The 12,899-nt window shown below is 35.7% G+C and overlaps 1 protein-coding gene across 1 annotated transcript in view; it reads right to left on the reverse strand.

Annotated features, from left to right (window-relative positions):
• ABCC9 (ATP binding cassette subfamily C member 9) overlaps positions 1–12,899 on the reverse strand; it is a 119,401-nt gene that overhangs the window by 37,811 nt on the left and 68,691 nt on the right. The window contains exons 22-27 of the mRNA XM_069491280.1: positions 8,742–8,879; positions 8,430–8,555; positions 4,460–4,556; positions 1,931–2,160; positions 1,080–1,228; positions 795–864 (exon numbers count right to left, since the gene is read on the reverse strand). Of these exons, the coding sequence (XP_069347381.1) occupies positions 795–864; positions 1,080–1,228; positions 1,931–2,160; positions 4,460–4,556; positions 8,430–8,555; positions 8,742–8,879 (810 nt within the window). The remainder of the gene's footprint in view (positions 1–794; positions 865–1,079; positions 1,229–1,930; positions 2,161–4,459; positions 4,557–8,429; positions 8,556–8,741; positions 8,880–12,899) is intronic.

Genomic DNA, 12,899 nt, shown 5'->3' on the forward strand with positions numbered 1-12,899 from the left:
ATATCATCTTCTAAATAATGACTGTTTCATCTATTCTTTTTCAGTATGTATTCTTTATGAAGTGTTTTAGGTGCAATGTAATTCAACACTAATGCTGTGAAACCATCAAAATTTCTCAGCATACTTTTTAGTCAGCTGCATGTATCAAACATTTGTTTTCTAAACTAGGGGTAATTTAGGTGGAAAGTCAGAAGAGGCAAGGGCCAAATTTGATGAATTCCTTTCTCAATCATCCTAAGGGTTCTGCTCTTGGTGTGATCCAATTTAATAGTTTGATATCTTTAATTTCAGGATAAACTTCTAGAGAACTTAGGCTAAACTGGCCATTCTTAGAATACTCCCTAAAATATCATATCATCTAAAGCTTCAAGAACCAATCTAATGAAAGTAAAGGGCATCTAAGACAGTTTGGTATTCCATCCTTCACTTCTGAGAGACACTCTGTGTGAACACTAAACTTTTAAGAACTTCATATTATGAATGGCGATACAACATTGATCAAAATTATTCCTTTCTATAGTGAAAATTTTTAAACGTTAGATCATTGTTTACTATTTCATGCTTATTCTCTAAGTATTCTCTTTTACATAAACAAATTAGTTTGTATTAAGGTTTTCCCTTAATATTTTATCCTAGAAATCATTTGAATGTATAATATTGATCTGAATGCAAATAGGCCTTCATTTAAATTTTAGCAATACTCTATTATTAATAGGAATCACACTTTATCTCAAAATCCTTAGTTTTACATGAAGAAATTTATTTTAGAACTTCGAAGTAACTCAGGCACTCACCTGATCAATGATATTAGTATCAGCTGAAAAGCGATTGAGAATTAGTCCTAGGGGTGTAGTATCAAAGAACCTAGGAAATAAACAGATTGAAGTGCATAAAAATGCTAAATTACCTGGAACTTGAACATGGCTAATGGGCATTCTTAGAGTGATGAAATTGAGAAGAACCCTGTTCATTTGCTCAAGGACTAAAGAAATTCTTTAAACTTTCCCATTTCACTTTAATTTTAAAATGCATGTTTTAATGATTTTGTGTGTGGGAATGAGAAATAACTACATTTTTACCTTATTGGTCCAAGAATTATCTTATTGAGAAGATTGTGGTGAAGATTTTTGGCAGCTGTGAGACCCATCCATTCTACAGTGAGAGATGTAACCAGGCAAAGGAAAATACCTGCTCCACAAAGGATGCTAAATCCAGCCACATAGTAGGTCTAAAAAGCAACCAACACAATAAGTGCATAGGAAATTACCAGTTGAGCTTTTTTCTTACTGGAAAACCAAACGTCAAAGTCAGACAAAATTGTTGACTTCATGATTTTTATACGTTTAGGCAGTTGAAGGAGTGTAGCTCTTGGAGGCTCAGGGCAGTATTCCTAACACAATCCCAAGCCCTACTTGCTCCCTTCACTCTTTTAAGGTTTGCCTAAGAGCAGATGAAGATACAGAGTTTGTTTTCAGGTCTGGGGCATATTCTTGGCTTTCCATTGTAGAGCTCATTCTTCCCATCCCTAATCTCAGAATGACCTGAGATTAGTGTATTAGTAATACACTAATACAGGTAGTTAAAATCAAATACCATCAGAACGATGAAAAAAAAAAAAGTTTGGATGTGTATAACATATATAAACATATATCTAAAACATATGCACATAACTCTCTTGAATACAAATCCAAACATTATCTTTAAATGTTTTTTATGATAAGCTTTTAAAGATAAAAGTAAAAATAGCAGATTCCATTTTTCACCTTTTTGATGATTTATTCTAATTTAGGTCCTATTGTAATTATTAACTTATTGAATCATCACAGAAGTCCTATGACATCTGGGCTATCATTTCCTAACTAGATGAGACGGTATCACTGTTAATCTCAATATTTCCTTGAAGATTTAAAAACAGACATAACCATTGTACCTGATCAGTTTTTCCAGTACTGTTTATACTGTACTCTGACGTCCATGTGGCCAGCCAATAGTCTATACCTACGATGACTGAATGCTTCAAAAGCTTAGAGAAAAGCATCAGGAGGAGCAAGATGAATCCTCCAGAAGTGAGGTACCGCCAACAGGTTTTCCATGGCATTTTAGTCCTAAGCCTCATTACAGTGGACATGTTATCATCCTCATCTTCCTCCTCTTCTTCCTCTAAATATTAAAAAAAAAAAACTTATTTAGGCTTCAGATGGGCACCAGATAGATAGAATTTTTGTTGTCCCACAAAAAAGTATGTACGTTTTACTTTTGGAAATTTTAAATGCTTTTAGCAGGACAAACCTCATTTCTTTTTGAAAACACGTGGGAAATGAATGAATGAATGAATGGTGAATGACAAAATAAACATAGAACTATGTCTGAATGAGATTATTTGCTGCTTTTCTGCACATCAAATTGACTTGGAAGTGTAGGCTAGAAGCTTAGTAAGTTATTGAAGGAATTGTGTTGCCAATAAAACCACATTCCTGGACTATAAACATCTATAATTATTTTTTACCTGTAAATGTCTGAATATATCAAACCACAGCAAGAGGAAATAGGCTCTAAAACCTGTGCACAGCACAGGAAGGGTATACCCCATGCTCTCTGGGGCCTATTTTAGACGCAGTCATGCAGGGGGGTGGGCAAGGAGGAGCCTTCTAGAGGGCAAAGTCAGGGGCCACAGAGGACAACAGGCAGGGAATTCCTCTCAGATGTTTAAACCACTTGGAAATTCTGAGATGGGCTATCCTCAGAAGGTACTCCACTGCTAGGGCAGGGAATTTTTGCATTTCCCCACCAGCAAAATCAGATCATTTGTATGGTCCAGTGACTGCTGCCTGTTTGCTTTCCTTTTCCCAAGGCAGTTTTCATTAACGTTATCCTGTATATACCTCACTACCGTGTACTTATCAGGTTGTGGGTGGGAAGGACAGATAATGTCTCTCTAGTTTATAGGTTATCAGATCACAGAGATTCAAATATGAATATGATAAGCATCGCCAAGGATTTTGATATTTGAACTGGCTGCAGTAAATGACCAGTCTCAGATTCTCTCCCCTTTGGCAGGGGTGCGTTTCCTGTGTGAGAAGGACAGGAATGGAAATTTGCATGACCAAAGGGATACAGTTGCACACTGCTAGCTGTCTCCCCGATGTCCATTCTTTGCTTCTACATTAATTGAAATTTCAGCTCCCCAGCTAAAGACAACATTTCTTCATTTTCCCTGTACCTATTCTGTCCAAGTAATGACCTAGCCATAGTAAGTAGAAACAACACATGTGACTCCAAGTCCCTTAAGGGAAAGGAATTGTCCTCTGTTCTTTTCTTCCCCTCCTGGTGGCTTGAACAGACATACTGATAGGACCTGGAGCAGTACCCTAGTGGGTAATATGCACTGTAATTGGGTCTTTCACATACATTACTTCATTTACTCTGTAAGGAAAGTATTATTATTTTATTTTATACCTTAGAAAATGGATTAACACAGCCAGCCAGGGGCAGCCTCACCATCCCCAGGGATATATTTTTCACTGGAACACTGGAGAGAGTAATCAGGCACAACTCCATTTTTTAGAGTGCATTAGAAGTAATTGGTTTAGAATTCTAGAAGCTGATGTCTACAGCACCTAAAATTCCTTAAGAACATTTTTAATCATAGAAACTGAAATGCAAAATTTGTGCTTCATTTATTCATTCATTCATTCACAGAATAAGGATTTGTTGAAACACTAAATAGCACATTTTGGTACTACTTGGCTTGAAATTATAATATTCTCTGTTTTTTATTTGTTTTGTAGAACTGTAGTCTTAAGTAAAAACTACATAGGAAAAACAAAGTATCACGCATTTACTCTAGGGACTTAAGAGGTGGTTCTTGGCCACAAATGTCAAAGCAATGTAATTATTTCATCTCATTCTTCAAATTTCCAGTCAATCTTTTTTTTTCCCCCCAGGATACCTTATTATACCCAGAAAATTGAAATATAACAAATGGCTTTCTATTTTTTTTATCCTTCATTGGTACATTGTCATGAAAACCTCAGGAGGACTTACTGAATAGATCAATCAGATATTTCAAAACACTCTCTTTCCCATATTTCCCATTTATTGTTTATTTCCAAAGGACTGAAATTTTCTTCAACTTATACTGGACCTTTCCAATTTTTTTTTTTGAACAAGGATCTAGATCTATTGTTCTAAATCCACTGTCTTTCCGTTTTCTCACACACACAGCACAAAAGAGTGAGACTCACCGTGGGGAGCCCCTCAAGACACCAACTGACGGATCACACACACTTTCCCTGGACTCTTATTCTTTACATTTTCAGTGTCACGTATTTGACTTTTCCTTTCCCCCCTACAAAGTGGCTTCTTATTCCTCACAGAGACTCTCACGCATCAATTGCCACGGTAAAACCCTCGCATCCTATTACCTCATCTGAATAGTTCAGAGACAAGAAAGATCTACCTTCGTCTTCATCCTCCATTTGGGCTTTGGCCTCTCTTGAATACATGGCCCTTCGGAGAGTTTTCCTCTCTAAAGTTGTCTGGTCGGCTTCCATGTCCTACAGTAGACACGACGCTGTCATTCAGGGGGCTCACGGCCATAAGAAGGCTTTGACTTACCCGTGAATGACCCACGGGTACCAATGGTTAGTTACCTTTACCAGTCTCAAGGGCTCTCTGCTCGCTCTAGAGATCCACAACTCTTGTCTCGGGAGCGGTTGTGGGGGCAATGACTTAGATCTGTAGGAAGTATCGTGGCGCTCAGAGGCACAGGGCAGTATGAGGCCAGGAAAAGCAGTGACAGGGAGACGGAGCGGGGCCCAGGAGCAGAGAGATAGATCCTTGAACCCTAACACATAGTTCCATCTGCTGCTTGTTTTATTTGTACATCACTTTAAGACATTCCCTGGAGTTTTTCTGACGAAGGATTCATTCATGTTAATAAATGTTAAAAATGTACATAGTTCTAGGTTGGTTAGACTGCTATCCACCATCCACTATTATGAATTATTAAATCAGAATGAGCTTCGTTAGCATCTCATTGAGGGAGGTGCACGAAAGGGACTTCAATAGGATCTGAAGGAATGTACGCACTTTTGAAATAAATAGGCCGTGAGGGTATTTAGGTGCCTAACAGTTGAGAAGAAATATGCAGAAAGAAAAGGGAGAGGTGCCCAGAAACAAACTTTGCAAATTTTTGGGGGTTGCTGGAGAGCTGTCCTGTGCCCAAGAAAGGGAGAAGCATTTTGTTTTCTCCATGCCCTGGCTTCCAACACCCCAGCTCCCCCAACCTCAGGACTAGAGTAGTAATATCAGTTCGATTACACTGCAGGTTAAATCAGGCTCTGCAGATCAGTCTGGAAAATTAACCACCCCCCAATTTCTGTGGGGCAATGCATTCTGAGTTTCAAACAACTGACCCACAAACATTTGGAATCTACAGTAAATTGGAGGCTTCTTGTATACGCCAGTACAAAGGAAAAAAAACTCACACAGTTTGATGGTTACATCAATAAACCAATAAACCTTTGGTGGTCGGTCCCTAGGTAGTGACCTTGGTTTTTCTTGTTTGGACCTCATACAACATGTATGATTTAGGAAACTTGCTACTCTAGGGGGCTTTATTATTTCCAGATTCTTGATTAAAAAGAGTAAAAACAAAAATGTCTCCTGAATATCATTTTTACAGAGGCAATTTGACATCAGACTTTAATTTTGCCTAAAGATATGAAAACCAACAATTGTAAATGAGGCTACATAAAACACAAAATTAAAAAGCATCCCTGCCCTTTGTGTATCATGTAACAGAATAAAATAAACCTGCACACTGAAAGTAGATTTAGCTTTGATTCAACTTCCCATGCTGTGTAAGCAAAAGATTGAACATCTCAGAGACTTAAAAAACAAACAGAAAACAACCTTTAAAGCAATTTTTCTTAAGCATAAATGCTCATATTAAGCTCACTATAGGTTAAATATTTTAAATTGTGTTGATGTTTGGATTAAGTAAATACAAACTTAGTTTCATTTATCCAACAAATATTCAGTGGGCCAGGCCAACGTGAAGACAGGGACAGGGAAGTGGGGAGCGTCAAATGATACTAGTGCTTATAACAATATGGAGATAATGGTTGATGCCATCCAAACTAGAATTTTTAATAACATTTAAGTCAGTTAAAAATGTCTCCTCCTCCTTCTCTGTAGTTTTCCTTACTAACATTTTAGCATACTCTTTCCCATCTGTCTGCCCCTTGATGCTTAAACTGCCAGTCCTTTCTAAAGCCCTGAACTAGGAGGTTTCGTGTGTCCTTTGGTTTCATCTTCCTTCTCCACTTGCTTGATCTGCTCTGGCTTTAGACCAGGCTTTCTCAACCTTGGCACTGACATTTCAACTGAACAGCTTGCTGCGGGGTCTGCCCCGTGCACTGCAGAACGCTGAGTAGCATCCCAATCTTCTACCCACTAGGTGCTAACAGCATCCCCCTGCCCCAGTTGTGACAAAGCAAAATGTCTCCAGATGTTGCCAAATGTCCTCTAGGGGGCAAAATTGGCCCTGGCTGATAGGTAAACACCTCGTCCTGTCATGTAACAGACTAAACAGAGAGCTGTTTGTACAGAAACTTCTCCAAAGTATTCTAGTGGTCTTATTCTCTGCAGTGTGATTCTCTCTGGCTCCAGATGAATTCAGGTGCCTGTCCTTTGCAACGTGGCAGTGATCTCTTCCCTTCCCACATGAGGTTTCTGGGCAGGTGCTTGATTCGTTCCGGCTTCTACTGGCCACCATTCCTCCTCACAACTGGATTTCCCTGTACAGAACCTAACATGCTCCCTACCTCCCTCGGTTGATATATAACCCTGTAATGTGTCTTTAATTATAGAGCTATGCTATCTCAAGTGATCACTTCATTTCTAAATACAACTTAATGGACTTTCTTCCTGGCTTGCTTAGCAGTAATACTATAATATCCAGCCAACAGTTCTCATTTTTTTCCAGATCTCCTTTCCAAAGTAAACCATAAATTGTCCCACTCCTTAAGCTTACGTCATATTCTTTTGTCCCTGGCATTCAGATCACTGAAAAAAAATGTCATTTGGAGCTATCCCCAGTACGTTTATAATCAAGCTTCCCACAGTGCAATTCCTAAGTGGGCACTTGTTGACTATACCTTGTAATGTTTTGGGGGTTTTTTGTTTGTTTGTTTTGTTTTGCCAAATATCCTCATTTCAATGGTTCTGTGATTTGTCCTATTCTACTCCTAGATTTTTACATATATCTTTCCTTCCTTATGTGGTTTGCTTTTGAGATCTTCAGCAAATCTGCAGTAGATAGAGAAATCACAGAATTTGACTGACTTTTTAATCTCCCCTTTACTATGGAAACAGAACCTTTTGTCCCCTTCTAAAATAATATATTTTAATTTCCTGACATTTTTTAGAAATTTGCTGACATAAATATTTTATTTTATAATGCTCATTCCTGGCCAGGAATACCAAATTCTGGACGCTTCCTACTTCCAACTCAAGAGCAAAACATTTTAAAAATTTGCAAATTTAATTTATAATTTCACCTTTCAACTACAAGTTGTTCCCCTTTTATTGCACTTAATCCGGTTTCCGACTCTGTTATCACCTCATTCAATGTTATACTTACATCATCCATAGCATTATATTGGAATTACATTGATTATGCCCCTGGGTTTAAATCCCACTGGTATCACTTACTATATATACAGTACAACTTTAAGTAAGTTACTTAACCTCTCCTAGCCTCAGTTTTTTTTTATCTGTAAAAGTAAGATAATATTTTCTTTGCTTATTTCTCAAGAGTTTTGAGAGAACTAAAATAGATCATGTAAAAAAAAAAAAAAGGCTTTGTGGACCTGAAAAAACTATGAAAATGCAAAATTTTATTTTTATTTCCTTCTGATCATCTCTCTTCACCCCCCCCCCCAACCATATCCTAGACATGCCTTGCAACTTTGCTCACCGCTCACAGTTCTTCCTTCTTTCAAAGTCATTTTGGCTTTTGACTTGCCCATGACCCCCTCTTTGTAGATGGTGAGTGAAAATATTCTCATATTACAGATGAGAAAAATAAGATACAAACAAGTAAAAATAAGACGAAATAAAGAAATGTCATGCTTCAGTAGTTAGTCTGTCTAGGTTTTAAACATACGTATAATTGCGATATGATTCAAATAAAAATCCTCTAATAACCTGACAGCACTTCATCTAAAAGATAGCATAGGAATTTTATAGGTTCTAAGTAACCTGTTCATCAATAATGTATAAAGATATAATTACTCTGGATTTCAAACAAGGACTATTATGTTATCAAGCGTTAAATAGTAATACTTCTTTAAAAGCACTCAGTAATTACACAGTACATTTCTGAGCTGGACTCTGAACTCCTCTGAACTATAAGCAATTACCTTTTCTAATTCTTGATCTTGCCGATTCATAAGTGTTTTCCAGTGTTCATAAAGCTCAACGTCTTTGGTTTGAATGTCCTTCAAAGTCCCTTCTCTTAGTACACTTCCATCTTTCATAGCTATAATCTAAGGAAAGCAGATATTAATAGAAATGTGACAAAAAGCCTAAATTGCCAAACGAATTACCTTTATTTCAGAAAGAATTTCTTCCTCTTATTTTTTCTTTTTATACCATGTTGAAAAAGAATTTCTTAATGTCTCTATTCATATGACTATAATATAAAATTAACAAAACTCTCTTTAAACTCTTACCCAGTCAGCATGTGTCAGATACTGTAATTTGTGAGTCACAAGAACGAGTGTCCTTTTGTCATCTTGGAGAAATTTCAAAATCCCTTCCTGCATTAAGTGATCACTCAAATGAATGTCCAGGGCAGAGAATGGATCATCCTGCAATCAGTAAAATGAAGGAAAGATGGACACTTTCTATACCCTTTACGTAGCTTAATTCCTCTAGAAAGCAGAGACACAAATAACTAAGGACAAATTATCCCCCACATGCAATTTATAAAAAAAAAAGACTGTATAATTTTTTAAAAAGTAAATAACAATATTCAAAGTTGTTTGAATTCTTATAAAATATTCAAGTTCAAAAACCAACATTCATTAGCAACCTATAACAACAGACCAAAGCAAAGAATGAAAAGATAATTGGAGTAGCTGAATTCTAGGTAACAAAAATAGGCATTGAAAATGTTAATTGGATCACAACAGGACTTACTTAATGGGGATGGTCTCTGCATTAAATGAGATAATACGTATAAATTGCTTAGTATAGTAAGTATTAGATACAAAAGAGACACTAGCTACTATTATTATTAGGTATAAGAATAACATGCCTAACACTTACCAAATGCCAAGTGTCTTGGGAAGAAAGAAAGTTTTCATGCACCAAATGATTAAGATACTTAGAGAATAATTTAGGAAACTATATTCATTGACTTTTTCATGATGACATTACTATAAATGATTTTTATATATATTTATTCCTATAATGTTAAATAGAGCATCAAATTACATGTTCCACATTTTTTGTATATTTAAAAGAAGAAAACTAGAAACTAGTGGAGAAAACTAGACTGTTTCCTCAAAACTATGAATCGGAAAGCAAAGTAACCTGTAGGGAGGATACTGCAGTAGCTATGCAATCACCTCTTAGAAACAGCAGTGACCACAGGAAATGAAGGGAAGAAACTGAGGGAGCACTGAAGGGACAAAGCAATAAAAAATGGTCGCAGTTCCTGGTAAGGAATTAGGAAGAAGGAACAGAACAGTGGGCAAAAAAGTTTATGAATGTCTTCTTCATTACCCTTCTTTCTCTGTTCTTTCTCCATATATGTAATATGCAAACAAATTTCTACTTTATCTTAGGGGCCCAAGAAAGAAGTAGCTGGTTTCTCATCCTACTACACATAGGCTGCATATTGAGATATTTAGAAATTATAATTCAGCAAAATTTTCTGAACAGTTGAGTACAATCATAGTCCCTATACAGATAAATTGCATTTGTTAGTTATCTGGATAATGAAAAATAAAAGCAATTTCTACTGAGATAAAATTGATGTTTGGAAGTTAAATTTATGTGTGTGGTCATTATAGACAGTGATATGATTAGCTCAATAATTTTTCAACTCTCCATCAATCTGCCTGCATAGATAGAAACTCTAAGCAATATGGCTTTATTAAAGGATTTAGGAGAAGCCTTATGAAAAAGAAATATTAACAAAACATTTAGATAAACGGTGATTCAGAATTGTAATAGGCTTTTAAAAATCAGTATAACTGATTATCATGGTTGTGAATAAATAAGTGACATAATTGTCCTCAAATGGCTTTTCTAGAAGTACATTTTACAACACGACACACTTCCAGTTATTTTATTTATTTAAATAATGGGATATTTTGGATAATGTAATAATTGACAAAGTAATTGCCATTATAAACATATACATATACACATACATGCACATATATATATATACAGGTATAACATATCTCTTACTCTCTGTATTTAAAACATGACAATGAAACAAAATGAACTTACTAACAATTATCATGATTGTCTTGAAATTAATTTCTCTGGGCGATGTGGGAAATATTTCAAAATCTTTCAGACCCTCTGGATCATCTTAATGCACACCAATTATTTCTGAAATGTTCCAGGAAGTAGTATGTATGGGAAATTGAATTGGCTTTCTCCTGCTCACAGAGTTGCTTTTTTGAATCATCACAGACACCAGCTCCTTATTTGTCATTTAGCTCTTTTTAATAACAAGAACAAAATACTTTTTTTCTGAGTTTTCTAATTTTTAGATTTTGCATAAGTGATAGAAAATTCTACCACTAATACATGAAATTTCTTTTAATATAGAAGTGATGATGGAACTTCAGAATTACTTAAAAATGAAAGCCTCTGTATCTATAAGTGATATGAGAAAAAGCAATGTTTCCACAGCAATCGAAAAATATCAGGATTACATTGAAAAAGTGTCTCTATTTCCATTTCCAATAGCGCAGCAAGAATGTAATGATCAAGATTTAGCTAACAGTAAGTAAATCATTGGTTTTAGAAAATCCGGAAGTCATTACAGGGGGACCCAATTGCTTTTGAAACATCCTTCTCCTCTGGTTCTAATAAATCCTAAGCATCCTTTGTGATACAGACCAAACTATCTCAAATAATTCTTTCTGAGAACTTTTCACAGCAAAACTAAGACATGAATTGGAAGTGAGTTTTTATAATAAGCCCATTTGGCTTTCCATAAAATTCTGACTTTACATGTTATAAGATAGTAAGGCATAATGGAAAGTCCATTATCTCTAAATTAAGAGACTCAAATTATAGTTACAACCACTCTCTGACACTGGGTAAAGTTTCAAAATCAGTCACTTCCTTTGTAAAAAGAGGATAATAAGGAGACTTATCAGAAAGCACATCAGATTGCTGCAAAGATCCAATAAAACAATGCAATAAAAGTCTATGTAAATCACTTCAAAAGTATTATTTTCTTATAAATAGAGCTGTGATGGATTAACATTGTGCATACTTCTTTAATGCATCACAGTGAGCGTTTAGCATCTTCCAGGAATCTCTTAGTAACCAGGAAGAATGTGGCAGTTAAGAACACGAGCTATGGAATCAGGCCAGCTGGCTTTGTCTTCCTGCTTCCCTCTTACTGTCTGTGTGACCTTGGATAAGTTATCCCCTAAAGCCTCAGTATCTTCATTGGTAAATAGCAGTAATAACAATAGCAACAATAATAGTAATAACAACAATGCCAAACCTAAAGGGTTATTATGAGAATTAAGTGGGCCACTGTGTCTGAAGTACTCAGAAACCTGCCTTGGTCATAGACAGCTATTAATAATGGCTGCTATCATTTATACATCATGGCTTCCTTGTAGGGTATCTTGATGTTTTAGTCAAATGTAGCCATTTATACCACTTAATAAAAACTTGGATTTGATAAATTGAGAATCATGTCTCAAGATTCACTTTGTATATTAACATTTTGGGAAAATATCACATTTAAAGAAGCAAGACAATTCATTGGATGGCCAATTCAATGAATGATCAGTTCTTCATTTTCACGAATATACGATTTACTTAAAAAAATATAAATATATATATATATAGTCTTCATTAACATATTCTCTACTATATTCAATGCATGTATTTAAGTAGTATATTCTTTGTATGTTTCTTTTTGTAAATAACTTATTAGTACATGCATTTATACACAGAGCAGATGCCATAAAGTTTCAAAAATAACTAATATTTTTGACTCACAATTAAGATATTTTCATTTGACTTTGATATAGTGTTAAGGCTAACATTATAAAGTTTATTTAGAGCAAAATGTAAAACCATTTAAGTAATATGTGTACAAGTAAGATTCTTAAAGATAGGAATAATGCCTTTTTTTCCCTTTGTTTCCACTACCCAGCCCAGAAGATGGGACTGGGGAAGTTCACTAAATATTAATAAATGGAGAGGTGGGAGGGAGGGAGAGAGGAAGGAAAGAAGGAAGGAAGGAAATGAGTGAGTGAAGAAGAAAAGGTGAAAGGAAAGGAGAGAAAACGATAATACAGCAATAATTTCAGGAATACCAGAGAATCTTAGCTGGTCAAAAACACAATGCTCAAAGACATGCAGCTCTAGCCCACACTCTATCACTCACTAATCATTAGTCCTTGGGTGAGGCACTTGGCCTCTCCATGCACAAGTTTCCTCATTTAACATGAGGGTACCACCCACCCTCACAGCACTGTCATGAGAATCAAATAGGATAACTCCGTGGTTCAGAGTGCTTTGTGAATTTTTAAACAATGGATGTGTAAGATATTATCGTTTTTGAAGTATTATTAAAACACATTAACAGCATTCCATTGCTGCTAGAGTGTATTTAA

This window comes from Eulemur rufifrons, chromosome 16, assembly GCF_041146395.1.
Source record: "Eulemur rufifrons isolate Redbay chromosome 16, OSU_ERuf_1, whole genome shotgun sequence".
NCBI lineage: Eukaryota > Metazoa > Chordata > Mammalia > Primates > Lemuridae > Eulemur > Eulemur rufifrons.